Raw genomic sequence first — 18,894 nt, 5'->3', positions numbered from 1 at the left:
AGCCTAATATATATAGTACTTAGCCCAGCCAATGTTGAGACCACGTCCAAGCTCTGTAAGCGGCAAACGAGATCTGGGGGATTAGTGGTGGTGCATCCTGGGATAAAGATAGCTCAGCCAATTAGAGGCCTCGCTCTATAGCATAAGCATGCCGAGTCGGAGCCGAGGGATCGGCTCCGAACCCATCAGTCAGAATGTAGGCGAGATAGGATCACATAACATCAATGCTCTCCCCACCTAAGTTGGGAGGCATCCGTGGTCACTGTGGCTTGGATAGGGGCTGGAACAAAAGGTTGTTCCTCCAAGATTTCCGGAGAGTACATCCACGAAAGAAGGGATGACCTGCAGACTCGACTGAGGTGTATTGGATACGAAAATAGAAGATCCAACACGGGCCATTGCAATGCTAGAGTCCACTGTAGTACTTGCATGTGTAACCGGGTGCACAGAAGAAGCATTATGGTTGATGCCACAGAACCTAGGCCCCTCAAAACCGATTCTGCTGAAGGAAGATGAGAATGGTAGATCAGGGAAATATGCATCTTCAAGTTTCGAACCCTCTCTATGGTCAGGAAGGTTTTGCACTGTAGTGTGTCTATCCGTGCCCCAATGTAGTCTATCACATGTAGAGGATTTAGAAGAGATTTGGATGTGTTGATTGCAATCCCCAAGTGATGTGCAAGTTTTAAGAAATAATCCCTGGTTTGACAAATTAGATGCCTGGTGGGAGCAGTGAGGAGCCAATCATCCAGGTATGGGTAAGACCTGTATCCCCTGAAGCCTCAGGTGAGCCGATACTACTGCCACCACTTTGGTGAACACCCTGGGGGCTGTGGTGAGACGAAAGGGTAGGGCTCAAAATTGGTAAAGACGGACTCCTAGCCGGAAGCAGAGGAACCTCCTGGAACTTCTGTGCATCTTTATATGATAGTAGGCATCCTGGAGGTTTAACGAGCACAGCCAGTTGCTCTCTTGCGGGTACGGCATGATGGACTGTAATGTGAGCATCCGGAATTTTTCTTTGGCAACCGACAGGTTCAGGGTATATAGGTCTAGAATGGGCCTCAAGTCCCCCGTTTTCTTTGGCACCAAAAAGAACCTGGAGTAGATGCCCGATCCGGACTGATCTGGGGGGATGGATTCAATGGTTTGTTTCTCTAGCAGCTTGGAGACTTCCAGTGCTGCTGCCTCCCTTTGCGTGGGTAGTACATCCAGGAGGTGTTTGGGAGGAACCATTAAAGGGATAGAGTATCCGTTGGACATGATCTGAAGCACCCAGCGGTCTGATGTTACGGACTCCCAGGCCACCAGGTGCAAAAACAACCCCCTCCCCCGACTTCCTCCAGAGTAGAGCAGTCGGGCAACCCCTCAGGGTTGCTGTCTGGGCCTGTCCGAGAATGGTTCTTGAGACCCAAAATTCCTTGGACCCCCTCTGCCTCTGGACCGGCGTCTATCCTGTCCCCCTCTGCGTCTGGGGAAAGAAGAGCCCTGAGTGTCCCAGGAATACTGAGACTTCCGGAACATCTTCTTTTGCCCTCTCTGATTCCGGGAAAAGGATATTTGAGAGTTCGAGAAGCGGATTCTGATGGCAAACAGTGTCTTCCTGTCTTTCTCACTCTGGACCAAAATCTCTTTGATAGTCTTACCAAAAAGGGTAGAGCTGTCATAAGGGGTGTTGGCAAAAGATGCCTTGAAAGGTTCTGAAAACCGATATAGTCTGAGCCTCACGGACACGCCGGACCCAGCCACCCTATCTGCTCCTTCAGTAGCATGTGAAAGGAGTTGCATGGACATATTGGAAACTGCTTTTAAAGTGGCCATCCTCGCGGAGAACATGTCTCTGTCTTCCTGCGACATGGACTTTGGGGGAGACTCAGCCAGTTCCTTGACCAGGTCATGCTGTGGGCCAGGTAGTTTAGTGCCCTGATGGGAAAGGTCGCTGATGCATAAACCCGCTTCCCTAAGCGGTCCATCATCTGAGACTCTCGGTCGGTCAGGGGGATGAACCAAGGAACTCTCCTGGGCTAGTTCCTTTTTAGTGGCTGCTGCTACCACCACAGTGTCTACAGGGGAGCCCTGGTCTATCTGAGGGTGGACTCAAGATCTTGTCTGGACTTTTTCGGGACTGGTTCCATGGTGTCCAGCTCCTTTCAGGCCCGCAAGGTGACCAGGTCCACTAGGGGATCTGCAGGAGGAGACATCCAAGAAGTAGATGGGCCTGTGCCGAAAGCCTCCAGAAACACAGACTCATCAGAAGAAGGTTTGGGAGCAGACCAACCTCCCCGCTGGAGTAGGATTTCCATAATGTCTCCAAAGGAGACATCCTCAGGAGGTGACCTGGGGGAAACATCCCCATCATCCAAATCGGTGTCCTCGGTGAGGGACTCGGGGGAGTACATGTGCCTCCTCTTACACGTATGCTTGTGAGGCAAGTCACCAGTGGGGCTCTCCAGGGGGAACTCACAAGCCACTTGTTCCTCAGGGGGAACCACCTGGTGCTCCTCGAGCACAGGCTGTCGCTCTGGTAAAATGATGGGATTCATAGAAAGAGCCAAGGGAGTCAGGGTGGAATCAGAGGAAATACTCAAGGGTCTCGATCTAGTGGAGAGAACCCTTTCTACCACGAATGCCGAGGAAGAACGAGCCTCCTGCAGCACCATTAAGGAAACTGCTCTCCCCAGATCAGATGTGAGAATCGGAGCCAGGCTCAAAGTGGACGGAGCTCCGAGGGGGGGAACGAGGCCCAACAACGTAGGAGACTATGGAAAAAGTTCTGCTCTCTTGGATCCAACACCCAGGCACCGGCTCTGAGACCCACTCTGATCCGAACTGGTCGGATCAGACACGCTCCAGGCAGCTGCATCGAGGAGACAGGTACCATCAACACCGACTCGCTGACGAAGCCCATCCTCAGATCCAAGTACTCCAAATCCGGTGGATGGATCGGAGAAGGAGAAATTGGTGTGAAGAAAGGAAGCGAGCTCCCCACTCCAGAGGGAGAGGGGGCTGGCAAGACTCCCATCTGAATCAGAGTACAAATGAACCTCCTCATCATTTTATCCATGTCAACTTCAGATAAGCTTTGGGTGAATCTCGATGAGGCCACAGAGTCCAACCTGGCAGGTTGAGGAACCGAGGCCCTAGATAGTGGTCGTGGCTCCTCCAGCTCTGGGGAAAATCTTGGAGATCAGAGCAGAGGGGAGTCACGGATCCTAGCCTGACTTTTGGCGGGAGTAAAAACAAAAAGATCTGGGGACCTCTTGTGTTTTTCTGGTCTATACTCACTCTCCTTCTCTCTGCCCCTTCTGCGCTCCAATTCTACAGGCTTAGAAACGGGAGGTTGAGTCCCAGCCTGGGAGGGAGGAGAAGTAAGGGCAAGAGAGGAAGGAGAGGCAGCCACAGCAGCCGCTGTGACTGAAGTGTTGGAAGAGCCAGCCATCTCAGTAGTGGGTAGAAGGCCTTTCAGGGCCAACTTAGCCCTTCTATCCTTAATAGCGCGTGGGTTAAAACCCATGCATATGGTATAGTCAGTACTTAAATGTGCTACACCCAAGCACATAACACAAAGAGTGTGGCCATCAGCTGGTGACAATTTGTGGCCACACTCAGTGCACCTCTTGAAGACCGGCTTGGGGTCAGCCACGTCTCTGCAGAAGAAAACAGCACACGCACAAGAGAAGGAAAAAGAGAAAAAAATACTTATTTCCCACTTGGACCCACCCACCACACACACGGAGGCACACAGAATGCTGAGGGGGGAGGGGAAGCAACATACTCTAATAAATTAACACTGAAAAACTGCAGGAAAACCTTAACACACAACACACCAGTGAGGGGAGAAGGAGAGGGAACCTACACTAATCAGCTAATACTCAAACAATTAAGAAAAGACTGCTTACTAAACAAATAACCCAACTCACTAACTCGGAGCTCGGGATCATGATGCTTCAGGCAAGCCGCGGCAAATGAGATCTGGGGGTTGGAAGGTAGTGGAGGTGCATTATGGGTAAGAGGAGGAACTTGAAGCTCTGAGCAGATGATAGTGAACTTGCCGGCTCGGATCCGGTACCCACAGGTTGAAGACCAAATGAGGTAAACTACTTCAGATCAAATGTTTATCGAATTTTAGTGAGTTATCAGTCATTACCCCGAGAAGGTTTGTGTGTTCTACTGGTTCTAAATTGGTATTATTAGACGATGAGATACTGAAAGGGGATTGAGTACCTTGTGATTTGCCTTTAGTAAAGATCCTCAGTTTAGTTTTGTTTGGGCTGCGTATTAGCCGATGAATTGACAAGTACTTTTCTATACCAAGGAAAGATGTTTGTGCTATTTCTAGGAGTTGGGAAGAGCTGGGGCTGAGCATACAAGGGAAGAGTCATCAGCTTATTGAATAATGGTAGCACTGTTAGCAGCAGTGGATAGTTAACTGGCGAGTATGGAGAAAAGTAGTGGACCGAGGACTGACCCTTGACAGCCACCCACTGACACAGACAGAACGGGAGAGAGTGTGTTTTGCTACTTAACTGCTTGCTGGTGGTCAGTTGGATAGCTGTGGAACCAGGCTAACGCTGTTTTGGAGAGGTTTATGGAAGCTAGTTCATTTAGCAGTTTTTGATGTGATACTGTGTCAAAAGGCTTTTGACATGTTGAGGAAGATGGATGAGACTAAGAGGCCGTTGTTTTTAAGCTGGTTGATGTTACTGGTGAAGCAAATTAAAGCTATTGTGGTGCTATGCTTTGGTCTGAAACTGTATTGTGAGTTTGAGAGAAGGTTGCTCCTTAATAGGTGGTCTTGGAATTGCTTACGAATGCATTTTTCAAGGATTTTTGCTAATGAATATAGAATGGGTATGGGGCGGTAGTTTGCTAACTCTGTTGAGGGGTCACCTTTATGCAGAGGTATGATATGAAGTATTTTCCACAGTTTAGGTATGTATTGTTCTGTTATAGACTGATTAATTAGAATGAAGATGGGGTATGCAATTGCATCAGCTGCTAGGTAACTGGTCAAGGAGGAGTCTTATGATATATGTTTGAACTGTTTTTATAGTGAATGGGTTGAGGTTTGGGAGGGTGCCTAAAGGTAGTGTTAGGGATGAGTTGTCAAGATTTACTAGACATAGTATTGAGTTTATGAAGTGGGAGTTGAACTGGGATGCAGTACTGTCAGAGGAGTTACAAGTGGTGGGTGATTGGGTTGTAGTTTGATCTGGGTTAAGGAGTTGTTTTATAGTTCCCCAAAATTTCTGAGGGTTGTTTTGGTGTTTTTGTTGCAGTGAAGTTTAATAAGTTTTTGTCTTTTTTGATTTTGCTTGGTTTCTTAGCTGTCTATAGGTAACCAGGGAGGATTGGGATTTTGTATTCTGATATTGATATCAGGTTCTATTCCCCGTTTTTGAGAAGTTGCTTGGGAAATCATGGAATGTGTTTTGCTTTAAGTCGGGGGTGGGGGAGGCAAGATTATTTAAAATATTGAGGAAAGTTTGATTGAATAGTTGCACCACTGAGTCTAGTGGGAGTTGTTTTAAAGGGGACCAGTTGTATTGCTGTAGCAGGTTTTTAAATAGGTTGGGACAGAAGTTTCTTTTGTTTTGTATGTGTCTATAAATTGTGCTTTTTTGGAGTGCTAGACTGGTGTCGAAGCAGGTAGACGGGCATGTGGTTACTCAGACTGGCTGGAAGGCAGCCTGCATGTAGGTAAAGGTTGGATTTATTTGTCATGGTCCAGTCGGGGATAGTTTGTTTGTTATTGTTTTTGTTGATTCTAGTTGCGGTAGAGATCATCTGGGTGTAGCCATATAAGTTGATAAATTTAGCTGGATTTTGGGAAGACCAGGTATTACAGTCCAGGTTAAACTCTCCTATAATAATGATTCCTTGGTTAAATGTAGCTGCCCATTCAACTAAGGAGGTATTCAATTTTGGATTGGTTATTACCTGGTGGAATGTACACTGCAAAAATTACTGAATGTTTATTGGGGTTGAGTTTTAAAGGAGTAATTTGTACTTCAGAGTCAGAGGGATCTGTTGGGGCATGGTCAAGGTGTAATATGTTTAATGAGTTTCTATACGGATGGCTATTCCACCTCCTTGCTTATGCAACGTGTCACTTCTGAGTATGCTGTAGTCTTGTGGGAGGATTTTGTGTCTTTTATATGTGGTTTAAGCCATGTTTCAGTTAATATAACAATATCAGGGGAGTATAAGGCAAGAGTGGAGTAGTATTAAGTGAATCTTATTTGGTAAGCTTCTAAAGTTCATATTTAAGAGTAGAAGGTTGGTAGTACTGTTAAGCCAGATATGGCATGTTTTGAGTGAGGGGGTTAAGGTTAAGCTAGAAGCTTGTACTGGAGTTTGGGGGCCCTGCGTTGGGATGTATAACACTGCTTAGTTTAAAAAGTTCCAAAATCAGAAACTAAGAAATACTTGTTGCTGGAAGGCAAACAGTCCAAAACCAAGCCGTAAGAACTTAAAGTGTTGCTCAATCCAGTAAAAATTTAAAACACAGGTTTAATCCAAGAAATACAGTACAATCCAGAAAGCGTATAAGCGCTTCCGTTTTAAACCCTTTAAAACTTCATTAGATACAAGTGGCAACAATTCTGAAGACATTTAAATTAACTTCACTGGTCATGTGATCCTTTTGAAATTTTAAAGCAACATTCCCCTATTATACACATCCCTCAAAAAAGTATATGTTGCCATTAAATTCATGCCCTAGTATACATGCTGTTTAAATTATGCTATTAAAATTAGTTCATGTGATTGTCATGCACAATAATCTTTATAAATAAACCATTAATAATGATAAAAATAAAAATTAACATTACAATAGCAGCAAAGTATTATTTTTGTAACAATTTCTCTCTCCCATGTCTTTAGTTTTAGGATGGGAGCAATACTGACATGGTCATTTGGTCCTGGTTGCCTATATGCCTCTAGTTGCAGTTGCCATTTTAATTCATGTTGCTCCAATATTACTGTCCAAGGACCCCCCTCCCACTTTTCTTTCTCCACTCTTTCTAATACGCTAAATTTAAAATTAAAAAGAGTGTCAGTGTGTTCACTTAGATGCCTAAACAGTGCATTGGTGGTTCTTTTTTTATTTCGTATAAATGTTCATAAATACGATTACAGAGCTTTCGCTCCGTTTTTCCCACATAAAACCCATTACGTCCCTGACATTTTGCGATGTAAATTATTCCTGCAGTGTCAGAGTTGTATTTACCCTTTATGTTTAATTTTCTTCCCTTTAGATTGATTTGAGTAACCTGAAGTATGTATTTGCAGTAACTGCATTGCCTACATTTTGCCATCCTGTTAGTTAAAGCATTTGCCACTTTCCTTTTTGCTTCAACCATGTTTTTTATGTTACTGCCTCTTCTATACATAATAGCAGGCATTACTCCTATATCATTGATTATGTCTGGGTGTTCTTGTAACACCTTCCAGTTTTTGTTCAAAATCTATTTTATACTACCACTAGCTTTATTAAAGGTGGTAATAAAGGCATTGTGGTATTTTTTATGATTACCATGATTTCCAATAGTACTGGTAATTACCTTATTTTGTGAATTCCTTGTCAAAATAGGTTGATAAAATCCACTTTCTTTTAGATGTGACTTCTAATGTTAACTCATTTAATAATTCTGATGGGTAACCTCTTCCAGTTAACATCCCTACTAGGGTATCCACTTCTTTATAGTAGTCTTCGTCTGAGGTATTCATTCTGGCCGCTCTAACCAATTGGCCTTTTGCCACTGCTCTTTTCTGTTTAAAGGGGTGGCAGCTGGTGAAGTGGAATGACATGTTGGAATATGTTGGTTTCCTGTATATACGAGCTACATATTCCCCCAAGCCAGAATTCTTCCTAGCATCCAAAAATGGCATCTCGTTTTTTATATTGGCATGTAAACTTAAGGAACTCTGTACTTTTATTAACATACTGTAGAAAGTTTTTTAATGTAGCCTCATTATTTCCCCAATATAAGGAAGATGTCATCCAAACAGCGCAGGTAAAATTTAGTATTGTCTGTGTGGGCACTGCTATGCACAAACCTCTTTTCCTACTTTACGGCTTGGTTTTGGACTGCTTAGTTTAAGTTGTAGTAGCTTCTGCTGGAGTTGGTGGATGCTTTCAAGTAATATTTTTTTATTTTGTGTAGTAGGTTTGGTGTTAAATTGGTGTGGGCATATCTGAAACATTCTGTAATGGAGTGGATAAAGAGGTGAGGGGATACAGAAATATTTGTTAAAGTGGGTGAGTGATTGGGGGGGTTAGGATTTGTTGGCGAGTTGTTGTGTGTTATTATTTGATTGTGACAGGAGGTGTTTTGGTGCAGAAGTATGAGTAAGCTAAGTAAGATGGTGTGGCCTATAACACAGTGATTATATTAGACTAAGGTGGAGGGAGAGAAACTTAAATAGTGTTTGTGATATGGGATGTTGTAATAGTTTACGGGGAGGAGTCTAAAAGGGAAATGACACAATAATCTGATCTAACAATGCTGCTCACACACCACTTCAACTACAAAAATGATTACTAAACCTTTCTGACAACTTATAAGCAAAAATAGTCCAATCAGATTTGTGGGTGATTAACACATGATATTAAGAAAGAAATAAAGGTGATGAGAAACTAGTATCAGTCATTATATTAGAGTGAGAGTAAAGTCTAAAGCAGAAATAACATTTCATGGATTTTTTTTGTGTGTGCTTTTTGGCCAGAACGTTCCACAGATCACTAAATACTGAATGAGACTGCAAAGTCCAAACATTTACATTTAAAGAAAAGTAACAGACTAATGTACATCCTTCCAATGCCCTTACCTGGCAGCTCTCCATTGGCCATCTCAGTAGTGTTTTCCCAGCTGTCACTATTATCATCTTCATTCCCGGCTTCAGATTCAGAATCTAGCTGCCTGAGCTGCATGACACAATCTGTCAAAGCCTAAAATAAAAATAATGAGTTCCATCTATAACTGTTGTAACAGCATTACCTAAATTAAGGTTTGAGATCTAATCATATCATTAAATGTCGACTTCAGTGCATTTTGTGTCTAGCGATTCAATAAAACCTTTAAAATGGGATAGAAATTATAAACACTTATTTTATTTAACAGAATGCAGATTTATTTAAGGATTAAAGTACGAGTTTTCTCCATAATAAAAACAGCATCAGAAGTCTGGCAAAAGTGTCTTGATAATGAAATAGCTAAGTCAGTAAAGGATATGAAAAATAGGGAATACATGTAGTTTCTGTTTCATCAGGTAAAGAACTCACCAAAGTGAGCATAAATGTATGATGACAGCCATAAACATTAAGAACAGGCAAATAATTTGGCATAAATTAAAAAGGGTAAGAACAATGAACTACAAACCTGGATATATGGCTTTGAAATCACTAATGCTCATGTACAATGTCATTTTCACAGAAGCAAGAAATAAGCCTCTGCAGTGTATTTTTTTCTAAATGACTCTCATAATTAGAGTACAAAATACCACGATAGTAGAAACTCAGTAATGTAAAACCTCATCAACTAATGTAGCAAATACAGAAACATCAAAACTAACCACACTACCTTAACACAATTTTTCAGCGGCCCCCTCCCAATAAAATGCAGGTAAAAATAGTCAACATCTTCAATATAATGCTCACACAACACTTAACTCATGCAAGTGTATTATGCCATCAGTACTGTAATCTTCCATCCTGCTCTGCTTAGCTGTCCCTTTTCCTACACTCATGTCCTTCCCCACCCTCACGCACCCTTATCTCATTCCATCTCCTTCCCCATTTCTTTGCTCCTACTCCTTTGACAAGTTCTCTTATCCATCCTTACACTTCTCCCTTCAACTAATTCCACTAGCACTTCTATTTTCACATGCCTTGCTACCTTCCTACTTCAACCATCCAGTCACTAATGTCCACTCCTTTCTTTCGTCTGTGTTATGGTTATTGGCTTTCCTCTCCACCACAATTAAATACAACTACTAACTGCTCTCAATCTGCTAACCATTTACCCTTTCCAAAACCTTTACCACACCTCTCTGAATCTCTTCACACTGACACGCATGCAAACTACTCTCACCTCTTGACATCATCTATCTGAATCTTCTACCAAATAAAACCCCATTATGTAGAAAAGGTGCTTTTATCACATATGATGAAACGTCCTTTGCTCATCTTCTACTAGCTCCATTTTCTCAACCAAAAGCACACTTGTTACACTCTCTCTCAAAAGCTTTCCCCTCTCCTGATCTCTGTCTCACCTCTCCCTCACCTTCTGCATCACACAGGTCTCCATAAATCCTCCCTCTTCTCTCAGAGTCTAAAAATGCCTTTTTTCATACCAACCATGCCAGCCACACATTCTCACAACTCCCCCTTTAATATCATACAAGTCCCTCATATTTCATATCAGCCTCATCTTCTACCCCCAAATTTCCTTACCACCTGCAAGAAAATTCTTACAAATCTTATTCACCCCCCTTTGTAAAGTCCCTCTTTGTCTCCACTTTCACATGACCCTCACCCTGCAATCATCTTCTTCCTATCCTATTTCATGTCCTTAACCTAAGCAATGACACTATCACAGATACTGACAAACTTCCCTCATCAGTACATTCTACATCTGCCTCAATTGACCCAGTCTACTAGCTCTTCGCTCTGTCTCCCACTGAACCCAACACCGCCCATTTCTATGATTTGAATCTGTTCCCACTGTTCAAATGACAAAAACAACCAGTTTATCTGCCCTTATCCAATTTCTGTCAGTCCTCATCACCTAACCTCTCCACAAAATCTTTTGCAGACCATATGCACCTTGATCACACTGCTATTCCTTGGTGGTATCTCTACATGCCACATCACATACAAAAATGTCAACACCATCACCTGCATCACCACAATCCCCTTAGCAGTGCTCATATACAGCTCCACCAATCTAGCAACCTTTTAACTGGGGATAGCAAACATCTCCAATTTCTTTCCCTAATATCCATTGAACTGGGATATACTTAACTCCAGCCTCTGCCAACAGTACCCCACCTCCAAGCTTTTAGTATCACTAATTTCTGAAATCATAACCCAAAAACATTCCAAACTTTCAAAAACAGCCAACACTCCAAGCAGCATCTTAAACTCCCAAGTCAACAAAAGAAGAGTGTTGCCTGTAAAAGTGACAGAAGCTATTCCTCTTCCTCCTCCACATATTCAATCAATCCATGTACTCTTTCATCTTGATGGATGAAATTAGTTCTTTGTCAAGTTATTTCACTTTGTCAGAAATTAAACCAATAAATATTGCAAGAAAAGTTGATGATTCAACGTGGTTTCTGGTCTAAAGTAATGGGAGCAGGAGCTAGGCTTGGTCATGAAACACCAATGATTCAACATTCCTACAGTCAATCACTAGTGTAAAACTGCTGGGCTTTTCCTCAGGTCAGTTTACAGGTATACAACAGATTTCCCCTTTCTGCATGACAATGCAACCTTGGAATTGGTATATATTAATAGCAGGTGTGTGCGTTGAGTGGGCATGCACGTGGGTGGGTGAGTCAGTGAGAGAGGGATGGGAGGGGATGGGGTTCAGTCTCCCACATCAGAGGGGTGGAAGGGGCTCTCCCCTTGCAAAATCACTTATTTGTTGTGTTTTAAAGTTTCAGAGAGCTGATCACATTCTCCAGGATTTGCCCTTTTGTGAGTTCTTTTTTAACTCATTCATAAATAAGTTGTCTGTCTTGTCAGAGAGCTGTGTGAAAGTGTCATTTATTGGTCAATAATGGAAGAAATAGAGTTTGTGATGCAACCGGAGTACTATATACAAGTTGTGTAGGAGGTTCCAGAGTGATGGCCATGAAATTTCACAACCTGTAGTCTGTGTAGTGGGGAAAAAAAAAGTCCAGTTAAGATGGAATGCAGTTGAGGTGGCAGAGAGTTTGCAGATTATTCAAACACAGCTGTGAAAAGTGACTGGATTGTTGGAAATGCATACAAAAAATGGCCACTGTTAGAACCAATAAGTGGCTGCAGCTTATGGTTGACCAGCAAGTAATCATGGAGCCTAAGTGGTATGTGCGAGATTATTGACACTGAAAATAAAATAGTAGAGCAAACTGACACACTAAGTAATGTCAGGACTAGAATTGGGGAAGAAGTCAAAAAGTGAAACAAATGTTACGGTGTTACAGAAGTTGAGAAAAGCAAATAATTGATTAAGTATGTGAAAAATAACATGATAGAGTGGACTGGATTTGCAAAGGATGGTCTGGATATTACAGTAGTAAAACATTTTGCCTCTGCCAAAATCCAAACAAATATGGGCACTTGGTTCCATGGCACAAGTCCCACACAGTGACCCAGGTGGCTATGGTTCAATCAGTGCATTGGTACAGATGAAGCCAGGTACAGAAGGTTAAGAATGAATGGGTGTGGTCTGTGTACATCTCTCAAGAGGTGGTAAATACTGTGTGCACTCAGGGGCACACTGGGTAGGGGCAATTTCCATGATTCGACCAGGAACCGCATCCTGTACTTCATAGGTATGGAAGTGCTGCCTGAAGTGTACACCCCTTGTGGAAGTAAGGGGACATTCTTTGTAACTGGCTCACTGCATGTCCCCTACCCTCATGCTCAGCCAAGTGCACTTGGGAAGTTTAGGGCTACAATTAGAAACATTGTGAACCACCCCAATGGTTGCCTAAATGATGGTGCTCCCTGTCAAAACTAGCCTTGGTGATTCATAGGTTCACAGGTAAGCACTAGGCTAGCTGCTCTTTTGGGCCATTTTAAGCCTAGCCAATTTCCTTTTAAAAGGAAAGACTCAAGCCCTGTACCTTGTGGCATTGAGGTAAACACCTTAACCATTATACCAACCCCAACCCAATAGGTTAATAGATGCATACTAGGCTAACTTCCCTGAAAGGCCATTTTAAGACTAGCCATTAACCTGAGTTGAGAATAAAAACCCTGTACCTCGTTGTCTCTGAGGTGAAGACCTTAACCATTATATGTGGAGTACTACTGGACCAAATGGCTGGGAGGGAGCTGATAATTGCTAGGCAGTGGGGAAAAGGTGAGCAAAAACAAGTAAACAAACAAAGAAAACAAACAAGGGAAGTCTAGGCCAGCACTACTATACTTCTAGCACTCTTGGCATGTTACAAGAAAGAACACATACTGAGGAAACTGTGGCAATATCAGTATTACGGAGGATAACATCTGTAAATCGTGACTTTTCTATAGTTGCCAAGAAGACCTGATTACAACTTGTGAATGAAAGAAGAGTACAAAGGTGATCCTTCCTTACCATCCTACACAAGTGATACAAATCGAAAAAATAATTGTAGAGCCATGGTGTAAGAGTACGACGGCACCAGGGATGCTAAAATCATGTTGGAAAACTGGAGAACTGATCCCTGGGCCTTCAGTCTTCTTTGGGGGAAGAAACATTTTTGGCTCACAAAAATGCTTATGTTGTGTCTTTCGGCTTTTCCCGGTTAGGGGTCGCCACAGTGGAACTCCAGTCCGCTAATGATTGGCAGTAGATTTTTACGTGCCGAGTTGCCGGCCGTGACACACATCCTTTAAAGAAGGTATGCCCATTCACGCATGTCTCCACACAGAAGACGCTCTAGCTGAGAATCGAACAGGACGTCTTACTGTGAGGCGACAATGCTACCACAGCACCACCACCACAGTGTGGTTCACAAAAATGCTTATAATTTATAAAAATGGTATTTTCTGTGACATGCTACCATTTAATTTATCAGGTTCAATGTTAGCCTATGTTGACCCAGTTTACTGAAAGCACACTGACTAAATGGGTGTTTTTTGTGTGTGTGCGCACGCGTGTGGGGGGACCTCCATACTTCTCATGTAGGAGGCCCTACCTTCTATACTCAGACTCAAAAATAAGCAACCCAAAAGTGCTGCATCTACATTCATCTAACTAACATTCATTCAATTAACTTCAGTTTAAGCCACAAGCTATTATTCACAAGTCTGGCTGTCATACAACTGGTTGCACACTTCTTTCTCAACTTGGTCACTTTTAAAAAGAAAATCCTCTACTACCAATATTTCCTATCTATAACCACACACACTTCTACCTCTCATACAATATATTAAAACAACACAATACAACAAAACACATCATGTCTTGCACGTCTCAATATAATCAGTCATCCTTCCATTTCTTCCAGTTCAGGAAAACCCCACTTCAAATAATTTAGTTTCTCCTCCATCTCATAAATGCCCCTAGTTTTGGGTTAATGATTTACTGCAACATTCTCCACTGCATTTACTTCTATTATACTCAGTTTCATTACAGTTATCTAAGCTCCTTCAAGTCCTTTTTATCCCTTATCATGTTGATTCCTTTAGTAAGGGAATGAAGGTTGAGTACCATGTGAAACATCATGTTCCAAATTATGCTAAGGGTGGCTTTAATATAGTCCATCTTTGTTGAGTACAGAGATAAAGCCCTGACTGCAACCCAGGTGACTTGGAACTGATTACCAAATTAGGCACTTGAGGAGCAAGCTAAGGAAGATGGAAGTGGGCAGCCAATGCTGGCATACCCACCTTGAGGGGAAGAATGCAGTCCGACATACGGCACTGCTGACAGCATATCATCAGGCAGCATTATGAGCCAAAATATGCATTTGTATCAAGCAATACATTCAGGTATTGTAGCCAAACATTACGTGTCGAAGCAAGTATGTATTACCAGGTCAGTGCTACAGAAACCACGTGTCAGGCTGCTGCAAGATTAACATGGATAAGGCAAGCAAAACTTTGATGGATGACTGGATGCTAGCCTAAGTGACTTGCACTCACCGAAGGAGACTGAATGAGCTAGCTGGGTAATGAAAAGGCTGTAGCTCAGTTCTTAGGGAGACAGATTAAAAAAAAAAAAAAGGATGAATTCATCTCTGGTATACACAGTGGTTAGCATTACTGTCCTAGTGTTTGGTTCTCCAGTTTGGTCACTGGATAAAGTACTTGCCATGTACAGTCTGTATATCTTTCCAGTGTCCATGTGGGTTTTCAACAGAGAGGAAGGAGCCTTACTGATCATCTAAAATGTTTAAAACTACAAGTGTGAATGCATATTCTATTTGTTATCTGATCTACACCCTCTGTTTGCCAAGATAGCCTCTGGCTCCCCATGAAGAATTACACACAAACTGTGCATTAGAAAATGAACAAATGAATGAGCGATTCAACTCAATCAGTGCTACATCTCTCAATCTTATACCATCTAATTCCTATACAAAAAATGAATAAAATAAAAACACTGAAGCACAGAAAAAGTTCATTCTTTCATCCTCATCATTAGGCCTACTACTATGCATCTTCTGTAAATTATCTTCTATATCTCTTACCAATTACACACTATTTTAAAGCAACTGCTGCTGTGGTTTAATGAGGACCTCATATGATGACAAATTAAGGGTGTATGCCTGTTGCTTCCAGCCTTTACAGACTGCATTGAAGGACCTTTATGTGTCATCATAGATTGAATCATACAAGTTGCATTTGATCTCTACAAAGACTTTGTAAACAGTCACCACATTCTATGAGGTTTACTAGGAGAAACACTTAGGGACATTTTTTACTCACCAGTCTGGTACAAAACGGTGTTTAAACCTGTTGGAATAAGTGATGTATTATGGGAACCTCAATATACTTCCCATGCAACACTGTATTGTGGGACATATGTTAGGCGTGTCCTATGTGAAAAAAGGGAAAAAGAAAAAAGAAACTGGCTATGAGACAATGTTCTCTAAAAGCATTCAGGGGGTTTCCCAGCTGGAAGAGCTGTACATATAAGACATTCAGTAAAAGGAAGCACAGGCTGCACCATATGTCTTAGCATGGACAACCTTTCTTTTAGGTTAACTCAAGTCAGTGAATGTGGCTTTCAGTTTGGGATATTAGTTCCTATTAGGATGGTAAAACTTCAATATTTGACGATGTACACAGTTTTTGTGTGTTAGTAGTAAGCTAAAAGCCTTTAGGGAGGGGGCTATTGGGGATTTGCCTGTTTTTTTTTTGTTTGAGGGCTTTCAATAAAAAAAAGAAGTTATGTACTCACCATAAGGTTCCATGTTTGCTGTTCCAAGTGTGTCTCCTGTAACATAGCTATTAGCACTCTAAACTTTTAATTAAAGTTCACTGCTCTTTCTTTTTTTATCAGTGAGACTGTTGATATTTAAAGACATTACAGAAAGCATCATTGTATTAAAAAGTTTATTCCCACCTTTTATTTATAACACCTTTTTTGTTAAATGCATTGTTTCAGCTTTTGTGTTACATGCATACCCTGTTTGGCAGGTTGAACTTTTATACAGTTGTTTCTTGTCATATCCTTTTGAGCGTATGTCACATCTTACAAAACTTTTTGATGTTTTGTTGTCATATCTCAACTTCATTCTTACTGGTTGGGTTCGGAGCCAATCCTCGGCTCTGACTCGGCTGCATACTATTGCTCGAAGTCTTTCACTTGCCTCGTGGCTGAACACCTATCCCATCATGCAGTGTGTGATTCCTCAGATCTTGTTTGCTGCTAACCCTAACCATATACACACACACACACACACACACACACATACATATATATATATATATATACACACACACACACACACACACACACACACACACTAGTCCCATAATAACGGATACTGAAGAAGAAAGAAAGTCAGAGGAGCTCCTTGTCTAATGAGAAGATTCCTCTAGGTCCTCTAAAGGCCCTAGGCAGGGGGAAAGTGTGAGGGATCGTAAGAATGAATGGCGAGATGGGCAACAAACATGGAACGTTATGGTGAGTACATAACTTCTTTATGTTACGTTGTCCTATCTTACCTTCATTTTTACTGGTTGGGACAGCGTCCCTAGAATCATATTCCCTGGGTGGCGCATGGGAGCACACTTTTCAGCACAGTGGAACCAAAGCAGATCCTGCCCCTGGAGGCCAAATCCACTTTGTAATGAGTAATGAAGGTGTGAGGTCTTTCCCATTTAGCAGTGGCACAAATACTGTCCATGGACAGCCTAGCTAGATAAGCAGATGATGTAGCCATGGCGAATGACCTTTGACTTTGAATGGTAGATGCCTGTTATTAGAACTGCAAATAAACGTAATACAATTTGACAGCCAGTTAGATAGTGAGACTTTAGAGATTGGCATGCCCTTTTTGATTTCTGAAAAGGAAACAATTGATCAGACTTCCTGAAATCTTTGGTTCTATGTAACTTGGAGCAAAGTTGTCTATGCACATCTAACTGGTGTAGCTTGTACTCTGCCTTGTTGCCATGATTAGGGAAGAACACTGGCAGCTCAATGGATTGATTTAAGTTATTTTGTGAACACACCTTAGGTAAAAATGATGGGTTGGTTGGGAAAGATACTCTTATCCTTATGGAAGATCAAATAAGGAGGTCTGATTGATAAAGCTTGCAATTCCGAAAGTCTCCTTGCAGAGGTAATAACAACTAAGAAAATTGTTTTCCAGGACTGAAATTTGAGGTCACAAGTTGATGAGGGCTCAAATGGGGGTAAGGTCAGATATGTTAGAACAAAAATCAAGCCCCATGGCGAGAGAGGCTCTTTAAAGGGGGGTCTTAATAAGCAGGTAGCTTTCAAGAATGCTTTACATAATCTGTGTGACATCAGGTTCAAAGTTCCGTCGCCTATGTGATAATTTGAGATTGCAGCTAACTGCACCTTAATAGTAGCTGCAGCTGAAACTTGTTGAAAAAGCTCTGAAAGGAACTCAAGAATAGAAGTGATCAGGGCAGAAAAGGGGTTGATGTTTTTACTCTGTGACCACTATGAGAACCTTTTCCATTTACTAGAATATAGCTTTCTCATTGTAGCCTTCTGCGAGGACACCAAGATGTGTTTAACTACTGGCATAAAATTGTGAAGCCTGGCTAAGCTAGGAACTGGAGCAGCCATGCGGTCAAATTGAGGGTTTGGAAGGAGGGATGGAACGTTCCCGACATATGAGTCGGAAGGTCTGGAACTGGGTCCAGAGTCCACGGTTCCTTCTGAAGATGAGGGCGGAGGAAGGGAAACCAAATCTGATGAGGCCAGTATGGATCAATGAGAATTATCCTGCTTCCCAACAAGTAGGGCCAATCGTGGACAAGTGCATCCCTTGGTGACTCCTCCGGAAGGGGGATTAGGGCGAAGTAGCTGCTGCATTTGGCATTTGTAGGAGTGGCAAATAGGTTGCAGCAAGGCTGGCCCCATTTTTGGAACATCCTTTCCGCTATCTCTTTCTTTAGGGACCACTCGTGAGGCATCAATATTGCTCTGCTAAGCCTGCCCCCATCACACTGGACTTCGCTGGGATGTGCATTGCTATCAGACAGCGTTGGGAAGAGATTAGCCATTGCCATAACCTGCAGGCCTCTAGGCAAAAGGGGTAAGACTTGGTTTCTCCTTGCTTGTTTATGTACCAAACCACAGACATATTGTCTGACTGAATTGCAATTGCGCCTAGTGGAAGAGAGCCCTGAAGTGCTTGCAACACCAAGAGCACTGCCCTCGTCTCTAGAACAGTGATGTGCAAATGGGTCTCGTGTTCTTGCCATGTGCCTTGGACTGTCCTTCCCAGATAAAGCCCAACCCCCACCCTGTATGGGAGGCGGCCGTGGTCACAGTTGTCAGAGGTTGTTGTGAGGTGAAGGGTTGACCTAACATGACATGACTGGAAAGGAGCCACCATCTTATATCCTTCTTGCATGACTCTGTAATCCTGATCTGATGAGCCATGGGAAGCTCTTGTAAAAATCATTGAGAAAAAAGGAGCCACTGAAGAATTCTCATGTGCATCCTGGCTAAAGGAACTAGGGTTATGGTTGCTGCCATGGTT

General features: G+C 42.4%; 1 protein-coding gene across 1 annotated transcript in view; it reads right to left on the bottom strand.

Moving 5' to 3' along the window:
• MIA3 (MIA SH3 domain ER export factor 3) overlaps positions 1-18,894 on the bottom strand; it is a 1,691,550-nt gene that overhangs the window by 526,512 nt on the left and 1,146,144 nt on the right. Inside the window, exon 14 of the mRNA XM_044060179.1 lies at positions 8,833-8,953. Coding sequence (XP_043916114.1) covers positions 8,833-8,953 — 121 coding nt within the window. The remainder of the gene's footprint in view (positions 1-8,832; positions 8,954-18,894) is intronic.

This window comes from Protopterus annectens, chromosome 1.part2, assembly GCF_019279795.1.
Source record: "Protopterus annectens isolate FY-2018-M chromosome 1.part2, PAN1.0, whole genome shotgun sequence".
NCBI lineage: Eukaryota > Metazoa > Chordata > Ceratodontiformes > Protopteridae > Protopterus > Protopterus annectens.
Note: the sequence above shows the minus strand (reverse complement) of the source record. Positions and strands in the feature narration are given on the sequence as shown.